Source organism: Eretmochelys imbricata, chromosome 7 (assembly GCF_965152235.1).
Source record: "Eretmochelys imbricata isolate rEreImb1 chromosome 7, rEreImb1.hap1, whole genome shotgun sequence".
Lineage (NCBI taxonomy): Eukaryota > Metazoa > Chordata > Testudines > Cheloniidae > Eretmochelys > Eretmochelys imbricata.
Window position 1 is genome coordinate 93,807,489 of NC_135578.1, and position 25,772 is coordinate 93,833,260.

Here is a 25,772-nt window from a genome sequence, read left to right on the forward strand (position 1 = left end):
GCTCAGCCCGAGCAGGGCACGAACACGCGGGGAAGAAGCTGCAAACACACGGCGTTCTGCCAATGGAAGGCTGAGAGCCGGGTCCCGGTGTATGTTGGCACAAGCCGGGGAAAGGGTTCCCAGTGGACTGCAGGTAGACAGCCCTTTGGGTTCCGGTCTCGCGGCTGACATTACCTGTAGCTTCCTCTCTGACTCCCGGCTCAGCAAGTCATTCCAGTGCAGCTACACTGCCATGAAAGGAACACTAAGCTTGCCTAATGCCTTGTGCAGAAAACACCGTGCCAGGTACTGTCTAAATCCGAACCAACACGTTCCCGCACTAAAAGCTGCTGCAGGCATTTTAACTTTGGGCCGGGTATTACACACTCTCGTGCCATATTACGTACGTAGGAAGATCTCTCCCTGATGTCATTGAGAGTTTTGCCTGCGTGAGAAGTATAGGATCAGGCTAATCCGAGCCAGTTTCTCCGCTGAGTCCTCCTCAGGAGCGGTATTACCGCAAAGCAGATCGCTGCGCAGCGGGAAAGCTTGGGCTTTCCCGGAACTGTCTCCTCTGGAAAGCCTTTTTGGCTCAATGCAGGGTCGGCTCCTGCTCCCAGCCGAAGTCAACCGGAGTTGTCCTATTGGCGTCAATGGGAGCAAATGTCTCTGGGTTCTAGTTAGTCTTACCCTGCTGGTCCAAGGGAAAACTCTCCTTCCCTTGGTCAGGACAACAGCTTTACACAACGTATGCACAGCACATGTACTTCCCAAGGCACTGGCCTCTGGGAGCTGGATGCAGCCTTTTCTCGCAGTAGTCCTGCGCCCCATCTCCGCTTGCTAACACAGCTCCAGTTGCATCGTTTGGCGCGGCGGCATACAGGAGACACCTGTTGTTTGTTTAGATGCCAAGGTTCAGTGGCGCTCCCTTCCCTGAAATCTAGAGGCCCCTCTGGAGAATTGTCTCCGCTTTCCTTTGCTCCAGGCCTGATTAATCCTGTTTGCTGGAGGTACAGCTAGCAAGTTCAGCTCACTCCATGTACTGCCCCTGTGACCCAGGAGTAAAGAGGCTATGGGTGGTTAGCAGAGCCTTACTATATACGAGAAGGAGTTCTGCGGGAAAATGACGCCGGTCAGTCTAGGTCCGCAACTCCTACAGGCAGGTTTGCATTTACAAAGGGGCCGAAAGAGCTACGAAAGCTCATGGGCCGGTGTCTAACGCATGCTACAGGAGGGCGCAACACAAACTCGTTCTGGGGCTGTTTAAAGGGGCAATTCTGGTAGCCGGACATTTCTTAATTCGCACTCACACCCGCTATTTTCAAAGCAATGCGCATCCCCCAGACAAACACGGCAGAGCCCGAGCTGAGTCAGCAACTCCCCACAGCCTGTTTAACTCTGGTTTCAAACGTCTGTATTCCCCTTTAATGTGAGACATTTGAATGATCCCGAAGTATAAAATCCCCCCGCTCTTCCCACCCCGCCTGCAAGCAAGTCCCCTGAGCCTCTCCCTTTCCTCGCGGGCATTTTCCGGGTGATATTCCACTCACGCCCTTCACATGGATTTTTATAAGGGCTGAGCAGGTTCCTTCCGAGTTAATCATTTGCGGATCTGCTGGGGAAAGCTGCCCGTCTGTAGAGCCCCTCAGTCCAAGTGGGGAGCGCAGGAAGAGCGAGGGAGTCTCCGACCCGTGCTCGCTTCTCAAGGGGGACCTGGGCTCAAACCCCTTTCATGGCAGCCCCTCGGGCCTGGAGAGGACACCAGAAAGGAAGGAAGGAAGACGCTGGAGAGGCTTCACGGCAAAGCTGAAGCGACAGCGCACCGTTCCGCTTCCCAAAGCGAATCCCTTCGTGCTGCCCCATCCTTTGGTCATTACTGCGCCATTCTTCCTTGGAAAACACCTAACAAGGAAGCGTAAGCCTAGCTGTAGGAGGAGAACTGACCCAACAGGACGAGAGCCTCTGGACTTCCCTCACTCTGCTGCTCAGATGGGAGCGAGATCTCTAGGCCATGCTGAGCCCGACTGGGAATTTCAGCTCCAGTTTCACATCAAGTGAAATCCCAAGGTCTAACAGAAATTCTTGCTGCTGCTTTGCTGAAGCTGTCCTGGGGCGGATACTCGGGCACCAAGCTTCCTGGGACACACAAACAAACACGGATGTGGACAACGACACCGTATGGAGAGTTTGCTGAACATGTTTAATATTTCCATCACGGAGGTGAAGGCGGGTACACAGGAACCTTTCCAGTCTTAGCTTACAAAGGAAAAGGAGAGTAAATCATTGAACGATAGAAAACAGGGGAAATGAACTCTGCTGTACAGTCCGACATGAAATTTAAGTCTGAGATGCATTTTAATACATAAAATTCAAAAATAAGGGTAAGATTTATATTACTGTATTTAGACCGTCAATAACTTAAAATACAGTGAAATGTACATTCTTTTTACATGTTCCATAGATGGTTTGGTTTGTATTTATTATACATTCTCGTTAGGTTTAAAATAGCCAGGATGCTACAGGGCAGAGATATTGGTCGTCTGGGGGAATTCTAATTATGGGCATGGCTCTATTTGTATAAACATACAGATCGACACACAGGGACTTGGCATGAGATCAGATATCGTAAATCTTTGATCCCTTACTTTAATCTGGAGGGGGGAAACAGGGGACCGGGAATCAGCTACAAAAGTACAGTTATAAAGGTTACCCCTGAGGAACAGAAACCAAAGCACATTGCAGAGAATTCAAATGGTTATTTACATTCATGAACTCAAGATGAAACCACTTCTGAAGAACAAAGCTATACGCCCTAACACTGAATACAGATCAAGTCTGGTTTTCAGGTAGTTTTCAAGTGTACAAAAAAATCAGAAGATTTTTTTCATACCTCCAGACTACAAAATTTGGTATAGAAAATTATGTCCCAATCGCTTTTAAGGCTAATATACAATTAATAAAAAGCAAACAACCAGGCAACATCTGAAATGCAAGTATTTCAACGTTTAAAAATATTAAATTAGGATTTATTCGGAAAACGGCAATTAAGGGATTATAGCAAAACTTTTCCGCAGTAATTTCTAACTGGAGCAAAAATCTGTATGTAAGGACTACCCACTTCTAAATAATGTATTTACAGTTCAGCTGTTTCATGTACAGTGTGAGTGACCTGCTTTTTACTTTACAGTACCATTTTCCACCATTTGTTTACAATATATAAAATAGTATTCAATTCATTAAAAATACATACAAAGTATTATTTACTGCTGTTTCCGTATATAAGCCACCTAGATCGCATTTTTCTTTTATTCAACCAAACAAGAGTCCTGGTCACCATCCCTGCCTGCTATGTAGAAATGGTGGCCAAGAAGTCGATCTCGGCAGGATGGGATACAATCGATCAAACAGGTCTATGTGTGCTGGGACATACCGTTCACTAAACTTCGAAGTTGCTTTACTACGGTCTCTATTAGCTTCTGCTTGTCACGATCATTCTTCCTGAACTGAGCAAAAATATTGTTCTTTTTGCTAGTGTCTTTCATTCTGCAAGAAAAAAAGTAGATGACTTAGACATGTTAGAAATGTCACTACAATGAGAGACAATCGGACTGGCTAAAACAAATTCAGCGCTACTTTTTCTCTTTTAGATGTGTTCACTTTGTGTTAACAAGAGTTAAAGGTTACAAAAAGCGCTTTTGGCGTCTCTCTCACTCGGCTAGCTGTGTTTTTAAATTAAATCCCAGGCATACAGACCCAGTCTTAACAAATACTACTTAAAAACGGTTTAAAATTATTAAGGGAAACAGTACATAAACAGGAAACATAACACTAAAAATTACATTCGCAAATGAACAGAATTGAAGGCTGTTTAGATCCTTCTCCATCTGGTTCCATTTTTTAGTTCATTCTCAATGAAATGGTGTGCCATTCATTGATAAATTATCCGAAGTCTGTATTACTACTCCTGAAACTTGCAAATGAAATATAGCGGTGATTTAAAACGCAATACAGGAAACTATCGTCTAAATAAAAAAAACAATGGTATATGTATAACATGATAGGGAAATACATACCCTCTATGTACTCTGCAAAACATACATTCATTGCGGGAAAAGGAAACAAAATCAGATAAAACATTTAAATCATAATATATTTATGATTCAGTTATACACAGGAGATTGACAAGTTGTTTTTAGCCAAAAGATATATATATGCGCTCCCCTTTCGGTCTGTTTCTCAAATCTAATTAGCTACTGTAGATTTAAATATGAGAATGTGCAGAACACAGATTTAACACCGAGAGTTTTAAATGCTTTATTTTACGAAGTGGCAACTCGGTCAGTCCCATGATGTTACTATACTGAGCTAAAAGGCACCGGACAACTTTGAATGAGACTGTGAGCTTTGAACACATTTTGGGACGTAGCTATTGTTCAGTGGTGTTTTTGGTTTAATTTCCTAACCGCGATACCTTACTTTCCCCTTGGGCACAGCAAAGCTGGGAAGATAGCGATACAGTCAATGTAATATAGTACTGATTTATAAAGCACAGTAACTGTTGGCATTTACATCTCTGTTTAAAACTGGGACAAAGAACAAACTGAAACGCACATTTCTAGATTCAGTTTTATAAAATGAGCCTGCCAATGTAAGAGAGGCTAGCGCTTTGCTGTTCATGTTAACGTGATCAGTAACTTTATGGTACAGACTAATCTTAAAGGAAAGGAGAAAGGGCAGAAGCATTTAAGTTCTACTTGTTTTTAAAACCGAGGTAGTAAGAGCTGGTGGGAGAAGATCAGCAACAGGGACGCCGGCTGCTGGAATCACCCCGCATTCGGCTATTTCTCCTATTCACATTACCAGTAATATTTTCAAGAACCCCCCCCCCCCCAAGTGTTTGTGCTACATACTCACTTCTCCAGGAGGGTAAGGGCTGTGCTTGGATTTACTCGTAAGTACTTAGAAGTAGGTTGACCATAATCAGCTAGGTAAGTTGACCAGTCCCACACCATAAAAAGGTCCAGAAGCTACATGAAGAAGATAAAGACAAGATGTAGATCCGCTGTTAAGATTCAGACCTATGTTTGTCTCTCTTCCTTTGGTGTAGAGGAGAGAATGATACGTTTTAACATCCCCGAAGTACGAGTGATTTCTCAGAAAAGTGGCGTCCTAGAATGGATTTTAAAACAGTCTTACATCCCCACCAGGAAACAATATGATCACTCCAGTGGTGTTTGCAAAGCGGTTCTCACCGCATTGGGACTTTACACGGAATCGTGCTGCACAAGTCACTTAACATTCTTCACCAGAAATAAATAATTAAAAGCGAAGGATTAGGCAGCAAACACCTTAATTGTTTAACCATCTCCCTGCTCTTCCTAAAGCATTTTTCATTTCATTCCCGTGCTTGGGTCTACTTTATATTTTGATGGGCTGCTGCATGTAAACCAACCTAGCAGGAGAATGCTAATGTTTTAAGCTTCCCAGTTTGCTAGCCCACCAGAACATTTTACCTTTGAAAGAGAGTTCGCAACTCTACTTTTTTCCACAGTAATTTAAACCAGAGGTTCAGATAATCTTAATTAAGTGCATTAAACAACCCCCGCTGGATTCTCCATGGTGACTGATCCTCCCCGGGATTGGAAAAGGGCGGGTTCACGATTCTGCTTGTTAGCCTTGGGAGCTCTTTTAGTCCAAACAAATATAAAACAAATTGAAAAAAAACAGGCCCTGTGTTTGGTAGCATTTTAAAATCGTATTTGCTTTATAATCTCCCGTCAGAGCTGTTGTCAAATATAAAAGTAATCTTTTAAAAGCTAATGTGATATCTAAACTAAAGCAGCGACCCCTTTATCCAACTTTAAAACCATAATCCCCTCTAAACCAGTTAAAACCTACTTCCTATCCACGTTTTAATTGTTTCAAACAGCTAAATACTTTACTACCTTCAGTTCGGCTTCCTATTTCTGCACGTTGTCGTTTTAATTTACTTTGTAAGCGAGGAGCTGTTGTTGCTTTTTTGTTTTGTTTTGTTTTTGCTTCTTTAAACACTAGAAAGGGCAAAAGAGCACTTCCACTATTTATCAGTGTGAGTCTCTCTGTGATTGCCTATTTGGCTGTAATGATGGCGAATGGGAAAATCCTGCAGTACTGCCCTCTACTCTGCGATGTTAAACGAAAAGTTCCCCTGGACTCCCCCCAAAGCAAAGGAGGCATCGCCCCATTTGGGGCAGTTACTACAAGCATGCCCCTGATTTTGCTAGCAATCACAGTCAATGGTTATTGCCCTGCTTGCGTAAGCTACAAATGGAGCAAACACTAATTTTCGATGCCCGCTAAACTTTTCCCCATCGCTACCTGAAGAGTCCAACTCGGAAACAAAAGAAAAAACCGCCCGGGAGGACGATTTTACAGGCCTCCTTGGCAAGCCTCCCATTGACGTCAGTGGGAGTTTTGCCTGAGTAGAGACTGCAGGCTCAGGAGCCCGCAAGCTGGCTTACTCAATACACACGAAGTATCTTCGCAAAGGCAGGGCAGGCACCCGATACTCTGCTCCAGAGAAAAAAGCATCTTAACAAACGGAGCGCGGCAAGCAGAGCGAACTGAAAACGCCCACTGAAGTGAAGGGGCCGCTGGAAAGCACATAGTTAGATCTGCCCAGTGATGCATTCATCAGTGGGTAGCCATTGAACTTTCTGGTTACCGGGACACACTGATACCCTGCGGAAAGGACCAGCCTGGAGACGTGCATCTGCTTTCGTGTATGGTCCCAATCTTGCACGGCTAGCGTCTCAGTGGGAGCTTTGGGCGCCCCCATAAGACAGGGGCGAGCCCCTGCCATTTGAATTCTGCTGAGGGGTTTGGTCTCTGAAGACCGCGGTTTCTCAACGGGCGGGCTGGGTCAGGCTGCCGTCTTTTCTAAGCAATCGTGTCCCCCCCCTTTGCGAATGAACACCGACTAAAACCACGCGGAGCGGTTCACGCTTCTCCGGAGGCCAACGAGGCCGCTCAGGAACCAGCAGTTCCTGTTACTTTGCTGAATAAAGAGCTGCCGAAATTGAAGCTGCGGCTCTGCACTGCATTCTCTGAGTAGCAGAAAGGCGGGTGCCACAGAACTGAGCTGCTCCTGCAAGCACACCCCAGTCCCACGTGAAAGGCCTCAAGGTTTGATTTACTCTATCGACTCTTAAGTGGAACAGTAAAATGCCCCTAAATCTACAATGCAAAACACAGAGGCTGAAGGAACTGGGCAGCTCCCCTGCCAGTTACTGACACGTGAAAAATCCATTCGTGAGTAGAATGCAATCCTCTCAAATTAAAGTGAAAACCAAGATTCAAACCATATCATGATAAACATGAATCCGTGCTTCCCTGACCCCCACACGGACCACACCATTCTTGGCTATTCCCCCCAGTAAAATGTCTCTCAAATGGCACCAGGCTTTGAGACGTCACCCCGCAGCTTCAAGACAAAGTTCATTTGTGGCAACATCCCACATACCTGCGGAACAATTATTAAGTACTGGTCCCAACAATGCCTTGACAAAAGTTCCCTGGCAGCAGGTATGCACAGGAAATTAAACACGTTCGAAAAGTCTCTGAAAAGAGGCTTATCAAGTAGAATCAACCACTGCAGCTTGTGTACTATTTTAAAATACTATATTCCCTCCCCCCAATGTTTTCTATTAGCCTCGTCCAGGGCTCACTAGTTCTAGGAAAGGGTCAGCGTATATGAATCCAATTTCCACCTTCCACATCTACAGCATCCACCAGTCCACTTAGGCTGCTTGTTTTAAGCCGTTCTGTTATCCAATCTTTCCTTGAGAATAATTTTGAGAAAAATTCCTGGTTTCAAGCCGGGGTCAGCTACACTGATGCAAAGCCAGGCTCTGAACCAGTTCAGCACACCATGGCTCAAATCCTCACTTAGGCAACGCCTCAAACCAACACCCTGAAAGTAGGTTTGGTTAATAATAAATAAACAATAACAACAAAAGTTTAAAATCTTTTCCGGACAACTATTGGGGAACAAACTCCCAATTCTCTTTTCTCATTCCACCCTTCTTTTACGGTCAGCTTTCCATCTATAGCAAAAAAGCACCCAATCACTGGTTTGGGAGTGTTACAGTATTAAAACATATCCCTCAGAAGAAAAATAATCCACCATAAGCGATTTCTCATGCTATTTCCAGCAAGAAATACCTACCAATCAAAGTCAGATGACTGAAGTAAAGTAATGGGATAATTAAACTCCATCAGACTGTATTTTTGACATGATGTCGAGTTTTGAAAATCAAATAATGAAGGAGCAAGACTGTAGGAGAGGCAAGAAAATGCTGAATAGTACAATCTCTCACTCATTTGCTATACCTTAATTTAGCATACTCCAGACTAAAATTTCCTCTATAACTCTCTAAAAGACACCATCTGGGCTCCAATTCCCTCCAACAAAGGGCTTCCCCATCTATTTTTAGTGTAACCTTATCCAAAAAAAGGACTGCTGTGACAATTCTGGCAACTGTTTACTCAGAAATTCACTCCAGATCATTCAATCATATTTAAATTACCAGGTTTCCTTAAGATAACTAGGCTGGACAAGACAAAATCATGGTTATTTTCAGATTTTTCTAAAAGGTAGGCAGATGGGGTGTGGCCAAGCTGGTTTAAGGAGACTATGAAACTGTGGCAAGCCACTAGCAATATTATTATCTATTTGTATTATAAAAATGCCCAAAGCCCCCAGTCACTATCAGGGATCATTAGAGTGGGTTCTCTGCAAACACAGTAAAAGGCAGGCCCTGACCTGAAGAGTAACATGATACAAATTTAAATTCCAGAACCCAAGTCCCCTTTTAAAGTCTTGATATATTAATGAATTAATAACTAATACATTAATAACCATTATGCATTAAATACAAAAGGTGAACTAATGGCTTTTACATTTTAATTTTTTAAAAACTCTGTTAAATTTTATTATATTATATTCAGTTAAAATAAAAAAACACATTACTTAAATTAGTAATATCTACTCATTATGCTTGAATTAATATTATAATATTAACATTTGTTATACTTCCCCATAGACAGATGTATAACGGATTTGTGAGATCCACATAGTCAGCACACTTGGTGGGGAGCTACCTAAACTAGCCAATATATTTACTGTTGTCTCAAACTTCTCCAGGGAGCATTACAAGCCACAATGATGTCCATGAGTGTTAGATTTTGTTTGACTACCTCATTTAAGTGAAAGATGTGTAAAAAATTAAGGATACTATTTCATTTCCTATTGGTTACATATCTGGATATAGCTAAAGAAGGTGTTACTCCTGCTTAGGGTCAAATGCCAATTTGAGCAAATACCCAGTTTAGCTCAAAAGCTGATTATTTAAGTTGGCACTGTAACATTATTCTTTAGTCAAACAATGCATTCGTTTGGGAATCCTCCATCATAAACACAGAAGATACAGGTCTTTTTGAAAGGCAGCGGAATATCTGTGCACATTGAACAACTCAGCTTTTTGTGCAATGCATGGGAAGACACAGGTGCCTGCAATCCACAGTCAGCACACTAGGTGGGGAGCTACCTAAAGTAGCCAAAGGATGATGATGCGAAGAGGAGTGTGCGCTAAGCCCCAACCCTCTCATGGAGATACGTGCCTAAGTTCAGGTTGCAGGGAAGTGCCTACTTCTGCTTAGTGATCCATGAACAAGAACCTGCTGCCTGGAGTCAAGTGCTTATGCACCTATAGAGTTTCTTGTGGGACCAAATTAGGCATGTATCAGAGAGGTAGCCATGTTAGTCTGGATCTGTAAAAGCGGCAAAGAATCCTGTGGCACATTGTAGACTAACAGACCTATTGGAGCAAAAGCTTTCGTGGGTGAATACCCACGTTGTTGGATACATGTAGTGGAAATTTCCAGAGGCAGGTATAAATATGCAAGCAAGAATCAGGCTAGGGATAATAAGGTTAGTTCAATCAGGGAGGATGAGGCCCTCTTCTAACAGTTGAGGTGTGAACACCAAGGGAGGAGAAACTGCTTTTGTAGTTGGCAAGCCATTCACAGTCTTTGTTTAATCAAATTTGCAAATGAACTGAAGCTCAGCAATTTCTCTTTGAAGTCTGGTCCTGAAGTGTTTTTGCTGCAGGATGGCTTCCTTTAAATCTGCTATCATGTGTCCAGGGAGGTTGAAGTGTTCTCCTACAGGTTTTTGTATATTGCCATTCCTAATATCTGATTTGTGTCCACTTATCCTTTTACGTAGGGACTGTCCAGTTTGGCCGATGTACATAGCAGAGGGGCATTGCTGGCACATGATGGCGTACATTACATTTGTGGATCTGCAGGTGAATGAACCAGTGATGGTGTGGCTGATCTGGTTAGGTCCTGTGATGGTGTCGCTGGTATAGATACGTGGGCAGAGTTGGCATCGAGGTTTGTTGCATGGATTGGTTCCTGAGTTAGAGTTACTATTGTACGGTGTGTCGTTGCTGGTGAGAATATGCTTCAGGTTGGCGGGCTGTCTGTGGGCGAGGACTGTCCTGCCTCCCAAAGCCTGTGAAAGTGAGGAATCGTTGCCCAGGATGGGTTGTAGATCACTGATGATGCGTTGGAGAGGTTTTACCTGAGGACTGTATGTGATGGCCAGTGGAGTTCTGTTGGTTTCTTTCTTGGGCTTGTCTTGCAGTAGGAGGCTTCTGGGTACATGTCTGGCTCTGTTGATCCGTTTCCTTATTTCCTCATGTGGGTATCATAGTTTTGAGAATGCTTGGTGAAGATCTTGTAGGTATGTCACACAAAACAGTCTTGACAGTGCCACTCCACCCTCCTCCAGTTTTGAATGGGACCTGATTCAGTAGGCATGCTCAGAGACTGTTTACCAGATTAGGCCCCACACCTGAATTATGTGGCCGAACACCTGTCTTTCCCTGGTTTGTGAATTGCTCTAGGTTTTAGGCAGAAGACTGGTGTCTAGATGCCTAGAGAGGACAGCAGTGTACATGCCTAGAGGCAGAAACCTAGGTGGCTAGGGAACCTGTACTCTGAAAACTTAGTGTTGAGTGAGTTTAAGTGCCTACAGTGAGACTTTTGTGGATTGCAGCACAGCCAAAACTGGGAGTTACACACCTAAACCACATATTGAAGTGCCTAAATCTGGGGTTTAGGTACAGAAGTACCTTTGTGGATCTCACCCTAATTGCTTTGGAAAGTCAGATAGGGTGAGTTTCTGAAGTAGTCACATCCCAGAACTTTATGGGTTTGTTACATTAGAACTAGGATTTACCAATCTGCCTCAGAACAGAAGACAATCAGTGGAGTTATGAAGCACAGATTATGTTCAGACCAGCCTTTGATGCATGCTAGGCTTGCTGCTGCATGTTTATTTTTTACTTATTTTTATTACAGTAGTGCCCAGAGGCCCTAATTTGTATTGGAGCCCTACTGTGATGAATGCTGTAAAAGCATACAATAAAAGACAGTGTGTACACCGAACAGTTTACAGTCCAAAGGGGGACAAGATGTCACAAGTGGATGGAGAACCAAGGAGAGTCGAAGGACAAAGATAATAACAACAGGAACAAATATTAACCAACAGTAGAGTCTGGAGGCTTTGCTTTCTTAATAAAATAAACAAACAAGATATATTAATAGAACACTATCTCACCTGCCTACCTTTATCACTAGAAAGTTTACCATGGGCACCACAGTAGAGGCGGTTCTTAAGAGACCAACTTCAGCCTTCTCTGAGTGGTTCTACTATAATCTAATCTGTGGTCTAAAGCCCTTGGCCACTGATGAGGTTAGAGTGTTAAAGTTAAAAGTGTTTCCCCTTTCCTGCTACCATCATCTCAGTCTTTTCTAGACCCAACTTCTCTGGTCTAGCTGCTGATTGCTTCCAGGCACTCATGTCTTAGTAATAGTGAAGGCCCTGTTGGAAGATTAGGGCCCTGTTAAGCAGGGATACTTGCTCGTATTCCTAAAAACAGGCTGTATACACAATATTTTTCCCACCCAAAGGTCTTACTTTCAATGTGGAGCAATGTACTACTTTCTTCAGTGCCTTAGGCACATCCTGTGCACTCCAAACCTGTTTCAAGGTACAGAGAGGAAACAACTGGGATGGTCCAGTGCTTAGGGTGCAAGTGTAGGATTTGGGAGGCATGGCTTCAAGTCCCTGCTCCAGCACTGACTTCCTCTGTGACCTTGGGCAAGTCACTTAGTCCCTCTTTATGAGGATAAATACGTTACAGGTTGTGAGGCGCTCAGAGAGCATGGTACTTATATGGGTGCCAGGTAAGTGCCTAAGATAGAAACTGGAGTATCAGCAAAGGGAGTGTCAGGTGCTAGTACAGTTCCCCCACAGCCCCAACATGGTCAAATGGCTACACAGCAGCCAGACTCATCCTGCTAAGTTTACTGAGCTGAAGCAGCTGCCGCTACATTGTGGTAGAGAACCGCGAAGGACCTGCAATCAAATGACACATGCCATCCAATCATAACTCCCCTCCTGCTTCCGTACACAGGTTCAGGGGCTCCAGTGTGACAATTATGCACTGCTGCTGGAGTAAATGGGACATAATGACAGAGGTTGCTGAAGGCTGGACTGCTGTTGTGTACAATTCTATACTTGTGCATTTTTCCCACTCACAGCTGCATGTATTGCTGTGACATACTGCTATATGTAATGGGCTTTGACAGCATGTACTGTACAGCGTGGGTGGGCAAGAGCTGCCTGGTGTGCTATTCTTTGGATCCATGTCCTGGCCATTCATGTCACCTGCATCTGATTTGGTGCTTGGCAAATGTACTGTCAAATGCAGGCAATTTGCTAGGGAGGAGGGCTGGCAAGCAGCCAACACACTAGCAGGGACAGATAGCTGATTCCAGGAGCATCAGAAGCAAGGGAAGTATCTTCATATCAACGCTTACCCAGCTCTTAAGTCTCCTTCAATCGTATGACGAGGTGTATATGAGGACTCTGCAGCAGTACCAGACATAGATTCTTGTACAACTTTTACTTCCTTGTGCAGGTTTTCCACTGTGCATGACAATCATGAATTCTCTTGCAAAAAAGCAGGGAATTTTTACATGGGAGATGGTCTGGAGCATAATCTATATTCTCATAGATGAAAACAGTAATAGCAACTTTATGAGTATTGCATTCTTCATGGTATTTTAACTCACTCTTTGAAACATGAAGCTGACAGTTATCCACTAGCCTATGCAGTCTTTCAGGAAAGAGCATGGGAATTTATGTGATGAATTAACTACAGGAAGGTTCCCCTTTTATTAATAGAGTGGAAACATATTGAGAATCACACCTATACTGTTTTTTAAAAAACAGAAGAACGACAGGGTTAAAAAGATCTTTTGCTCAATTCATAAAAACACCTATATATAGATAAGATGTCATGAAAATCTGACATTTGCTTGCTTCTTCAACAGAAAAGCAAGATGAAAAAGAACAAGACTTTTCCTACATTAGCTATTTTTTGTTCACCATAGGACACCTATTAAAATTATCTTTTTGTGTGTCAGAGATTAGGTGCATGCAAAACCACAATAAGAATAAAGATTCAACATGTGGTGAAGTTATGCAATAACCAAGATTCCTCACCAAGGTAGATGTAATGATAATACTCTTTTTGGATTTGACTTAAGACATTGACATGAGTCATAATACAACAGATGTAATATGTTAAATATGGTAAATTGCACTGAAATAAAGGAGGCTTGTAATCCTTGGGGATTTAAATCCTGTAATTAATATTAACACGGAACAGGACAAAATTTATTGAGGGCAGGTCTAATCACAAAAAAGGCTAATGCTGCCAAAAATGGAAATCAACTAAAAATATAAATTGTTGATTGCCTTACAGGTTTACGTGATCCCACCCAGTGCTTTCTGAATTATGGGCCACAAGTCTATGGAGAATTTGCTGATTCTGGCTTTCCTTGCTTCCAGCTGCCACAACACATTTAAGACAACTAAAATTACATTCACTATTTTCCTAATGCTACTTTTTCCACTAAAGTAGCTGCTGTAGTTGCTACAGGAACATTATGTGATTATGACTGGAAGAGCGGTGGTCTATCTAATGGAGAATCGACCACAGTGATAGGCATGATAATAAGAGAAATAAATGCATGTAATTAGAGATGTCAATAGGAAATGAAGTGTTATTTTTCCATCTGTTTATGAAGTACTAGCTAAATACAGTTAACAAATACTTAAAAAATATACAGTTCTATAAAGTCAGATTTCTAGTGTTGAATATTGACACACACTGGTTCTTGAGAAGTAACATCTGATTTCCTTTTAAAAGTATAATGGGAAATTTGTTCACGTTAGCTGTAAATTTGTCTTCTCAAAGATAACATGTATAGCAATCCTTCAAACTGAATGGGTCCTTCCCCTCTCCAGCTTGGAGGCAGTGCAGAGCTGTAACTGGCAGCTCCCCTCCACTCCCCATCACACACACACACACAAGGATCCACCTGTCTACCTCTTATCAGAACAGATTTAGCACAAGGCTGACAAATACTGTCATATATACAAAGATAACTATATTCATACTGTGACATGAGAAAGATTTTGCTGTAAACACTATATCCCAAGCTTTTCTCCTGTAACCTTGATGGAAAACAAGAGTGGGCCAAGACAGTGAGACAAGCTACATCTGAGAAGAGAAATTTACAGATAAGCAGAACAAATATCCCTGTTAAGAGAAATATCAAGCTATTATCAAGCTAGAGCATATCTGTCAGCTCCTCACACTGTGACATAGATAACAAGGAATACGGAAAGGGGAGAGCACAGACACAACTCCACATACAAATGCGTGAGAAAGGAGGAGGAGCAAGGGGAAAGTTCCATGCCACTTCTTGGAGGATCTGCTTATGGAAAAGGTGAGTCTGAGGAGGAGACCTTCTGGGTCTAACTTTTAGTGAACATCAGGACTGATTATTTTCTCTGCTGAGGCACATGCTCTTCCCGCATACAAGGTAACCGTTGCCTGTGCTATGTTAAGGTTTATATACCCCTACTGGCAGTCTTTTGCTACTTTTCTGCCCCTGCATCTTGAATGATACCTGTGAAAAGATGCTGTGATTTTCTGAGAGTCTTGGTCCTGTCAATGTATTTTCTAAATGCTCTTCACACCACTAATACATGCCCTACACCTACACTCTTTCAGGTGAGCTGGATTTGGACAACAGGAAAGTTATGCCATCTCTTGCATCACGTGGACTGATACAGCTCCTTTTAACTGAAAGGTTTCTGATATCTTAAGTACCACTTGCAGAAGATACTGAGCTGTTCCTCAATTAAAAGAGCTCCCAACTCAGTCAATTGATGACTATCAAGAATGGTGTTTTGATCAACATGAAATGTTGTAGTAAGACTGATCCCATAGCTCAAAAAAAAAGTTCTATAAGGGCTTTAGGGATAAGGTTCAGGCTCCAAGCAAGGTAGCTGTGAATACGTTATGGTTTCAAAGATCTTGCTGTCTTCCAATAACAGGTGATATATAACTCCCTGGGAATTGATTTATTGTAATTGATGCTCAGTAATGCATTAACTGCTGCTATTCAGAGCCTTAAGCAGCTCAGTTTGAGTCCTTCAGATAGGCCATCTTATAAGTACAGAAAATGTGTGGGAAGGAGTTTTTGTATGTGGAATTCTTGGAGCTGCATCACTCTGTGAACCTAATTCACGTCTCAAATACACCACAGTCATGCACTTTTTCTTCGAGGTAGTTAAGGTGTTTATCACCTGCTCTGAATATACTTTAGGATCTTCCTTTCTACCTGTAGGCTCTTAAATTCAGTTTGGAGGGATCTGCATATATTATTGGAACCTTAATTAGCAGATTTATTTGCAGTGATTGTCTTAGTGAGACCTGAATCCTCCTTTGAAATATCCTTGAGAACCAGAGTCTTCCTACATTTAAATATTCATTTTTATTAATATATTGCAAATAGCTACATATTTATACTGTAAGCAGCAAAATGTTATGGTCTCCACTGTGGCTGGTTCTATTCAGGAGCATAAGAGTTGCCTTCCGTTTTGCTTTTGGGCAAGAGCTGGGCACAATCCTGCTTGGGAGGTCCCCTATGGCAGCTAGGGCTAGTGCAGTGCTGGCCAGCAAAGAAGGGAATGTGTACTGCTGCGCCAATTAGAGAACAAAACCAGACAGGTTTCAGAGTAACAGCCGTGTTAGTCTGTATTCGCAAAAAGAAAAGGAGTACTTGTGGCACCTTAGAGACTAACCAATTTATCTGAGCATAAGCTTTCGTGAGCTACAGCTCACTTCATCGGATGCATACTGTGGAAAGTACAGAAGATCTTTTTATACACACAAACCATGAACAAATGGGTGTTTACCACTACAAAAGGTTTTCTCTCCGCCCACCCCACTCTCCTGCTGATAATAAACCAGGTAATTTCTCTTGAAGTAATTCTAGAATAATTTTAAATGATCTAAATAGTGGGGTACAGATTGAATGGTGTCTTTCTCTGTGTTTTGCTGTCAACTGAACCAACAAATAGCTTTGGCTTGCCCAGCTAGGTACAAGCTATTTGAGAGTTTGTGAGAAAGACGAGTTGCATATCTTTGCTACTTTAGAAGCCTGTTTTGATTTTTGTGAACTTAAATCCACATACTGAAAGTAAAGTTATTTTTTACTGCTTTGGTTTTAGTTATACCATTTCTAGCCACTTTCTTTGAACACAAGAAGGATATCTCTTATGCTAAACAGTTTATTAACCCCTAATCACCCAGTTACTTCTAGACTTGATTGCATGTGTAATTACCTTTTGTCAGGTACAATTTGCCTGATAAACATGTCAGAACACTTGCTGCTTAGTCTGTTTCAACAGATAAATGCTGTCTTTCCACAGCCTTGGGGCATAATTAACAGAGAAAAAAAGCAGTTATAAAAACACACAGAAGCTGATTCACTAAGGCAGGAGTTCACAGCATGCAGCCCGCCAAGGCCTATTTCATGGCCTGCCATGCTTGCCTGAGCGCTTATTGAGTTCCAACCTGCTGTGACAGGGCAACAGTTGTAACACTGAAAAACTGTGATTTAACGTAAGTTTCCACATGAACTTCAGAATGGAGTGGCATGATGTCTACTTGAAAAAAATGAAAGTGAAGCACCAGATAATGATACTGGTAGAACTTCCGTGAGGGTCAGTATCATATGTATATGTTTAAGTACGGTGTTTGGTATGGTGCTAAAAGAAAAAAAAAAAGAAAAAAACTAAAAAGGAGATGGGGGGGATTCAATTAATTAAAAAAAGCTGTGAGATTTATATTTTTGGGATTTTAACTGTGACTCATCAGGGCTCAGTAGACTCTAATTTCTTCTCAAGAGTGTTTATAAGTTGTGTACCCATGCACTATGGGGAGTGCAAAAAGAAATCCCTACCTGACCTCTGGATAACCCAAACAGGAGATTAGCCCATTTCCAAGCAAAGTAGGTTGTCACACTGTTAGGCCAATTGCTTCTATTGACACTTTGCATAAACATCTTACACAGGGTGATCAGAAAGGACTGTTATGCCATTAACGTTCCTTTTTATTTTTTTATACCTAAGCCCTACAGAATAAAAGCCTTTCTGAGTTAGGGATAACAAAAGGGTCAAAAGGCCACAAACATTCTTCTAAGTAGGTACAAATCTGGAAAGGTTAAATTAATTGAAAAGTGCAAATTAGAACTTTTTCAGTATCTTGAGAAAAAATCAATTCTTACCCAGTTTACTCTAATTTGACATTAATACTGGTATACATGCTTTAAACTACGGCAGTGCATTTATTTTTATTTTTAAATACTGAAAACTCTCACATTTTCATCTTAAGAAAGAGCAAGCTGTTTAATCTTCTTAGCCAATCAGTAATCTAAACAGATATTTAAATATTACCATTAAAATCCTCACGGAGAATAGCGTTAAAAATGTACAAAAGAAAATATTTCCTGCAATGCTACAATTTAATCCCCCTAACCACAATTTACCTATAATTTACACCCCATACGGTTTGCACTACATAACAAAATACTTAACATTTTCCTTACTTTTGTTTTTGCTTTGATCAGAGATGGAAACAATCTCCTTTTAATAGTATAAAAGCCACCTGCTGGGCATTGCAGACTACAGCTAATTGGTAAATTCTTTGAAATTTAGATATAATGGTTTGTGACCTTTTTAATTAAAAAACCCCAGAACCTAAAAGGCTGGGTGAACTCTTCCAGGAAAATAATGCTCTTGAGCATATACAATTATGAGCTAGCCTAAGACACTTTTGAACAGAGAATACAGATTAACTACATATGTGCATTTTAAATATGGATCTATAGCTTTTCATCTAAATATTTGCACGTAATTGTTGTAAATTATATATCTATTTTAAATAATTAGGGTAAGTATATTAACACCACATTTATTATTATTTTAATTGTGGTAGTGCCTAGAGGCTCCAGTGAGGGATTGGGTCCGATCATGCCAGGCAATGTACACACATCACCCATCTCTAAAAAAGTCCCTGCCTGAAAGAGCTTACAGTCTACATAAAAACATTGTCCTTCATTCAGAAGGATCCACAACTCTGCAGACTATATAGGAAATATTTCAACAAAACGAAGACCTTACAGGAGTGGATGACACCAGCCGTTCTACAACAACAACACTGTATGATACTATGTTGATAATCATTGCATAAATGTGTAAGGAAAAACTGTTTTAGAACAAACAAAATCCTTTGCACTGTGAATGTGCACATGAATATGTTTGCAATCCAAACATTTTAAATGTATCAGGCAAAATCTTTTTTTTTACTTATTAAAAGAGCTTGCTGAAGTGAATAGGACTACTTGTGTGAGTAAGGATTTGATTACTAGTGTTATCCTGTGAACTGTGTAAAAAAAATCTTCTCAGTAAGTATGATATCAGATCTATGAATTACAAGATTCCAGCTACATTCTTTGGTATTTACGTCACATCCCTGAATTACAGAGATTAACCCCAGCAATATGTGCACCATATACTGTTCTTACTCAACTCAGCTCAAGCAGTATTTTCAAAGCATAGCTGATTTGGAGGCGCTTCAAAGACCTAGCCACATCCGTAGTATTTGAAGAAGGCAGGAGAGTAAGGGACAGTATCCATCTTCTATATTACATTCCTTAGTTCTTGATAATTATGCACACTACTTGAGCACAACTTTAATGGTTTATGATATCACTGGAACATCTCAGTGGAACTGTTACTATAGCCCCATTAAATTGTAAAGTCTGAAGAAGGGACAGTTTTTTTGTTATGTTTGTACAGTGCCTACACAATGGGGCTCTGGCTCCATAGCTGTGGCTTACAGGCATATCCACAATACAAGTAATAAAATAATAATAAAAATAATAATGTCTTCTTTAGTCAGTGGGTATAAAATATAAACAAGCACAATGCTTTTGTGTACAATACATATATCATTATTCATAATAAAATCATAATAATTGATAAACTCCAGTTACAACATTTTCAGGTTTTATATGAAAAAAGCTTCAGACACTAAATAATGTCAGTTCACAAAATGTATCCTTTCCATATTTGCTGAAGCATAAACACCATGAAATTACCTTCTACAAGAGAACTGAAAAGCATGGGCATTTTTTACACCAAATAAATAACAAAAATGTTTAAAAATACAGATATGCAACTTAAACCTGCTAAGAACAAGAAAAAAGTTCACTAACTGTAGAATAATACCAGCACCAAACAGCTCCAATTATCACTCCATCTCTTCAATGCTGACAAATATCACTTTAGCCTGGTTAGCAAGTCTGCCTGCCACTTGCCAAAGTATTTTTTATTTATTCCTGGTGACTTATTTTGTGAATGTGGTGAATTTTAAAATCCTCTCACTGATCACATAACAGGAATAACACACACTAGTATAATATTTCAAAGTGTAAATTGATCTTTCGATCAGTGAATGTCTCTCTATAGTTTATGCTACCCTTTTTCTGGATCGCTCACCATCTAAGGAATATGCTTTCAAAGTGATGTGCCAGGAGTTAGCTATGCAATTCCCATTAGTGTCAATGGGAGTCGCAGGGTAAATTCCTGGGCATGCTTTGAAAACTGACCTCTAGATTTTCAAAAGCAGGGCAGTTTGTGTGTTAGAAAGGCAATGTCTTGAGTCTCCAGTTTTTAGAGCACTGCACTTAAGTTTGATGGTTTTCAAAAAACTTAAATATCGCATTTAGAAATTGTACTTTAAGAGAACATTCAAACATTTACCAAAAAATGAAACCTTACTTTTACATTTAAATACTTACATCTGTTTCAAATTTATGTCCGTAAGTGAAGATAGTAGCTGTCACTATCTTGAATGTTAGGGTATAATCTCTCACACATTTGTAAGTGTATAATATGTAAACTCAGAGGTTATGACATCTGAACCAGAGGGAACTGTTGTTTTGCTTAGAAAAAAGCCAAAAGTTCAAATTAATCCTTTATAACCTAAATTCTCCCAAAGGGCAAAATACTTTCCTAAAATCTGGACCTTGAGGTATATTCTGTGAGATGCCTGGTCTTGTTATATTCACGAGTAAACACAAATACACCTCACACTTCAAATGAATTTAGGACTGTCTGCAGAAAAAAAATGCATGCTGTTGGAGTTATGTGAACAAGCTTGCTCCTCTGTTAGCATAACCAGAAAAAAATTCAGCTCCTACAACTTTTGCAAATCCCATTAATACTTTAAGAAGACAAGGTCTCCTGAAAAAAGTTGCTGTGAAGTAGTAATTGAAGCAAATATAAGTAGGCGGGCCAATACAATATATAATATAGCAATACAATACAAAGATCTGTGTAATTACAGTGCAAATAGTCTTTATTATAAAGTGCCTTCTTCCTCATCATTAAAGAATAATGGACTAGTGGCAAAACAAAAACAACAACAAAAAAAAACACCACTGTCTTTTGAGTTTAGAAACAGACAAGAGTTTCAAAAGCAGCAGTCTGGCAGACAGTCAGTCTCCAGAGGGCAGGGGTTCTGGCCAAATTGTTCCTGCGTAGTCGGTTAGCCTGTACACCAAGTCCCTTCAAACAAAGCCTAAAACTATGTCACTGATAAAATTTGGGTGGATGAAAAATTGTGGATTATGCACGTTTCAGGGTCATTCACCAATTTTTGAGCTTATGACGCAAAGGCATGCGCTGTCAAAGATCATGTAGGGAATTATGTGCACAGCCCCCCGAAACAGAACTTATACCTCTGTTCTGCACAATGTTTTCAAAATCTAACTTACATGCTATAATTATGAGGAAACATTTACAATATTATAGCTGAATTTAAAGCTGTAACTTTTATGTTGTCTTTTTTTACAGAGGTTTATAAACTCTATTTTGGGTTGAAATATAGCATGTAATATCTGATCTGGAGAGTGAATTTTTACCTACATTGGGTTTATATAGCTATATTTTTCTATAAGAAGCTATATTTTACTATAAGTTGATTTTTAACTGCATCAGGTTTAAAACTGGCTTAATCATAAATACTTTGCTTGTTTTGAAAAATGAAGATTGAAAAGTGCCATATTATACATATGGAACAGAAGTTTCTTTTAATAACATTTGTTGTATCTGTACTAAAACTGTGTCATGTGCCTCAACCTTTTAGATAATGTGCGTTTACGGCTGCTGCTATCTAGGAAAAATAAAATCCATCATTTTAATCAGAACCACTTTGTTTTTCTCTAAATGCTGTCTAAACTTTGGTGTAACTGGAATATGCTGTTTCTAAGTACAAGTCATGTTCACTGTATAATCCATTATTTTCAAAGAGGGGGACAGCGTCAGCATGCCATTTGGATATCTTACTACTAGCCACTGGGAACTGCTAGCATATCCAGTGAATGGGTTCTATGTGACTCTCCCCTCAAACAAAGAACTATTGTCTTTGGGCATATATTTTGCCTTAACTTCAGCATTATCAATGTAGGTCTCTCTAGGTATCTACAACCTTAGGTTACACAGACTCTTTACCAACAAAAAGTCAAACTGCCTGGAAAAATACCATTTTGAACAAGCTAATCCAATCTGTCTTTGTACACATGAACATCAAATCTACAAAGGGAATATATTATACTATAGAACTGAACACTGAAGTGTTTTGCCCAAGAGTGCAATAATCATAGTGTAAAGCTTGAAACTCTAGTCAGGTTATTTCTAGGGATTGAAAGTTTGGTGTTTTGAAGACATAGCTATGATCTGAGAATGTGGCTAGGTAAAATGACATAAAAGGGAAGACAGTTTAAGCATTGTTTGTGGAAGTCCAGTTCTCATGTGACCAACTGTGACATAAGAAGCTTTAAAAATCTTAAACTATGACTGTGTAGGAGGCAGAAAAGGATTTCTTCACTTCCATTTGCGAAGTCCCAATCAGCAGAACTGTTCCAAGAGGTAAACAGTCTGGTTAATATGGATTGTTCATATCTCATGACAGAGTTGAGTATCTCTTTCTGTGGGGAGTTTTCCAATTATTATGCAATAAGATTTTTCAGATTCAGTCCAAACTATATGTCACATAAACCAGACCAAGCTATAAAATGGAGTTGTGTCTAGGAAGAATACTGAGATTGCGCTAGCTATGGTGGTTCACGATGATACTGTCCTAGCACTGGATGCTGATGAGGTGTCTACGCAGATTCTTTAAGGCATTTTCTTTGAGGTGGCTCTTGACTTTGGAATGTCCTGCCCTCCCACCCCCACAGAGTTCATTGACCTTCTGGATAATGCTAGAGAGTTTATCTGTTTCTGCAGAGGTTAATTGGGACTCTGCAGTCGGTGAAGGGAAGTAGTTTGTTTTGGTGGTGAGTCTTTTTTACTTTTTTTGTTTGGCTCTATAAACTTGAGCACTCAGAAAACTGTAAATCTAAATACAAGAAATAATGTAAAGACTAACACTGAGGTAAGTAACATGGTCCAGTGTTGTGGATTCCTATGTTAGATGACCATCAAAGCCTCCAACATCTGGCACCAAAATTAATACAATACATCACTGAGGTCAGATTCTGCCTCTTCACTCTGACTGTCTCTTTAATCTGTTCCCTGAAGCTCTGCTCCAGAGCAATATTGTCTACAACAACTTGGTATTTATTTTTCAATTTATATAGCACATCTATGGTACAGTAGTTCCTCTAAGCACACTCATACAAATTTAAAAACATGTAATAGATTGACCAAATGTCAATAATACTAACTAAAGACTCCACCAACTAGATAACTGAAATCCTACCAGCTCAACCCAACCTTTGGAGAAAACTGGGGTAAATGTCTAAGCCTTGAAATATGTCCTAAAGGTCAACAAACATAGGCTCTGTCAATCCAAGAGCAAGTTCCAAAATTGGAGGCTTTTCACTGAGACCTCTTTGTAGGTAAACTAAAGCCAATAAATCCATGTCAACCATTAGATGAAGTGCCAGCTGATCTCAACATCTGAGTTAGACCATGAGGGAACACACACCATATCCAAAAACTTAAAGGACTTTATAGGTCAGAAATCAACACCTTAAATTGCACCCACAAACCAAGCAGAAGTCAGTGACATCAGTGAAGCACAGTGTGATCAACTCATTAACATTCTGTACTAGCTGAAGTTTCCTCAAGGGCTGCCTCATGAGAAGCACATTACAGTAATCCAGGGTTTGCCTGTACCACTTACTTTCTGGCTGATGAAGTTGCATCCATTAGGAAAAACTATACTAGACCGGGGAACCGCTGGACCAGGAATGCAAGTACAGCCAAAATCACTGGTTTCGGAATTGATTATAGCCAAACTGTAAGTGAAGCCAAAACCACTAGTCCAGGTATGATAATGTAACTGTTGGTTGACTATCTTCAGTGATTTCTCAATCCCCTCCCCACCTACCATTTCAAGTTTACTTCTATAGTCCATAGCTATTAAACTGTATTAACAAACATTTCAGGAAATTCTGGGGCCCACAGCAAAATCTTTAGTTCTTTTATTTGGAAAAGCCTTCTTCCCATCACTTAGATGACATATCTTGATAAAACAATATTTTGTCTCAATTCTTGTTAATTGTTTAGTTACACTGGGTGATTGGAAAGGACATGTAATATGTAACTTTGCAAGAATTAGCCTGGCTCTCATTACCTGAGCACCAAGGTATTAAAAATGGGACTTCTGCCTCTGTCCTTCTTCCTCTGTTTTCCTACCACTTTGAAATATTATCCGTTCTGAGCAAGTAATCTGTGCTAGATTCTTGTGCTTCTTAAATGCATATTATTCTCATCCGTTATTGATCGACTATGTCTATTATCACATGTAAGCAATGTTAATCCCCTAGTAATTAACACCCTTATTAAAGTAATTTGAACTCAAAGTAGTTTAAGTCTATTACTGGTTTTACTTAATTAAGCTTGTTGGGAATGTTTGACATTGTCCTTTGAGTTTTCAGCTTGGGTTTTTTTTATATATATACTATGGTTGTGCCTTTTCAATCTACTATTGACAAATTTTTCTTTCAAGTTACATAAATATGTATCTGTGGACTAAATATTCAGCATGATTCTCCCTCGTTGTGAAGAGCTCTACACTTTCCTCAAGTTCAATGCGTGTAAGATTTAAGCATCACTGTGAGTGTATGCTGTTCCCTAGTGTATTATATGAGTACGGGTCTGAACGGCATTTGTGGGGTCCATGTCTTCTATGCTTCTATCCTGTTGCTGCATAAAACAAAACAGCAATGATGCATCAGAGGGTTGCTAATGAGGAATTAAGGAGCTCTCTCTTTAAACCCCAGCTTGGAAGTGTTCATTAAAAATTACCTTTTTATTTCTAATAAAAATGACAACATTTTTGGCATCACTGAGGCTAGGAAAATTTCTTTTGGATTGTTTTTTCTAACCACAGCTTGGATCTCTGATATGACTAACAAAAATATGGTGGTTCAAAATTTCTGTAAAGCAAATAAATCAATTAAAAAAATTAAATTGTGTTGTATGTCTGTTGCATGCTCCTTCCTCAAGGGCAAAGTGCTGACCTGACCCACACCTACAAATCTCAGGTGCACTGACTGATTGGCACCTCGGATCTAGGACTGAAAGTTGAAAATTAACTTCTCATTCTTGTTTCTTTGGATGTGCCAACAAACTGCAGAATGAACCTTGCTGCATTTTGGGGGAAGTGCATACAAAAACGGTCTAGACATGTGCACTTCTTCCCAAGTGCAGTACGGGGCACATAATACTTAATACTGAAACTACGGGTATATCTACATTGCAATAAAACATCCATGGCTGGCTAGTATCAGCTGACTTGGGCTAGCTGGGCTCAGGCTGTGGGGCTATAAGGTTGCAGTGTAGACATTTGGGCTTGAATTGGAGCCAACCAGACACTCTGGTATCCCAAAGCCTGGGTTCCAGCCTCAGCCTGAAGTCTACACTGCTATCCTATAGCCTAGCAGCCTGAGTCCCATGAGCTTGAGTCAGCTGACACGGACCAGACTGCAAAGTAGACTGCAGAGCAGCACCTCATGCTCTGAACAAGGGCATGTAGGGAGATGCGAGCCCACCATCACTCATTCCCTTCTCAACTGCAAAGCCAAACTTCACAGCAGGTGGGAATAAGCGGGGGGAGGTGAAGCATCACAGGGACAAAACATCTCGAAGATCTCAAGTTACTGTAAGGGAAGTAACCTCTACTTCTTCATGAATAAGTCCCGATGGGTGCTCCACTGTGGGAGACTCTGAAGCAGTAACT

The 25,772-nt window shown here is 40.5% G+C and overlaps 1 protein-coding gene across 2 annotated transcripts in view; it reads right to left on the bottom strand.

Annotated features, from left to right (window-relative positions):
* Positions 1–2,160: 2,160 nt before the first annotated feature.
* EXOC6 (exocyst complex component 6) overlaps positions 2,161–25,772 on the bottom strand; it is a 175,199-nt gene continuing 151,587 nt past the window's right edge. Inside the window, exons 21-22 of one of the 2 annotated variants that reach the window (XM_077822563.1) lie at positions 4,894–5,006; positions 2,161–3,522 (exon numbers count right to left, since the gene is read on the bottom strand). In XM_077822563.1, coding sequence (XP_077678689.1) covers positions 3,390–3,522; positions 4,894–5,006 — 246 coding nt within the window. In that variant the 3' untranslated portion in view covers positions 2,161–3,389. The remainder of the gene's footprint in view (positions 3,523–4,893; positions 5,007–25,772) is intronic. The other variant, XR_013346701.1, reaches the window with a different exon arrangement.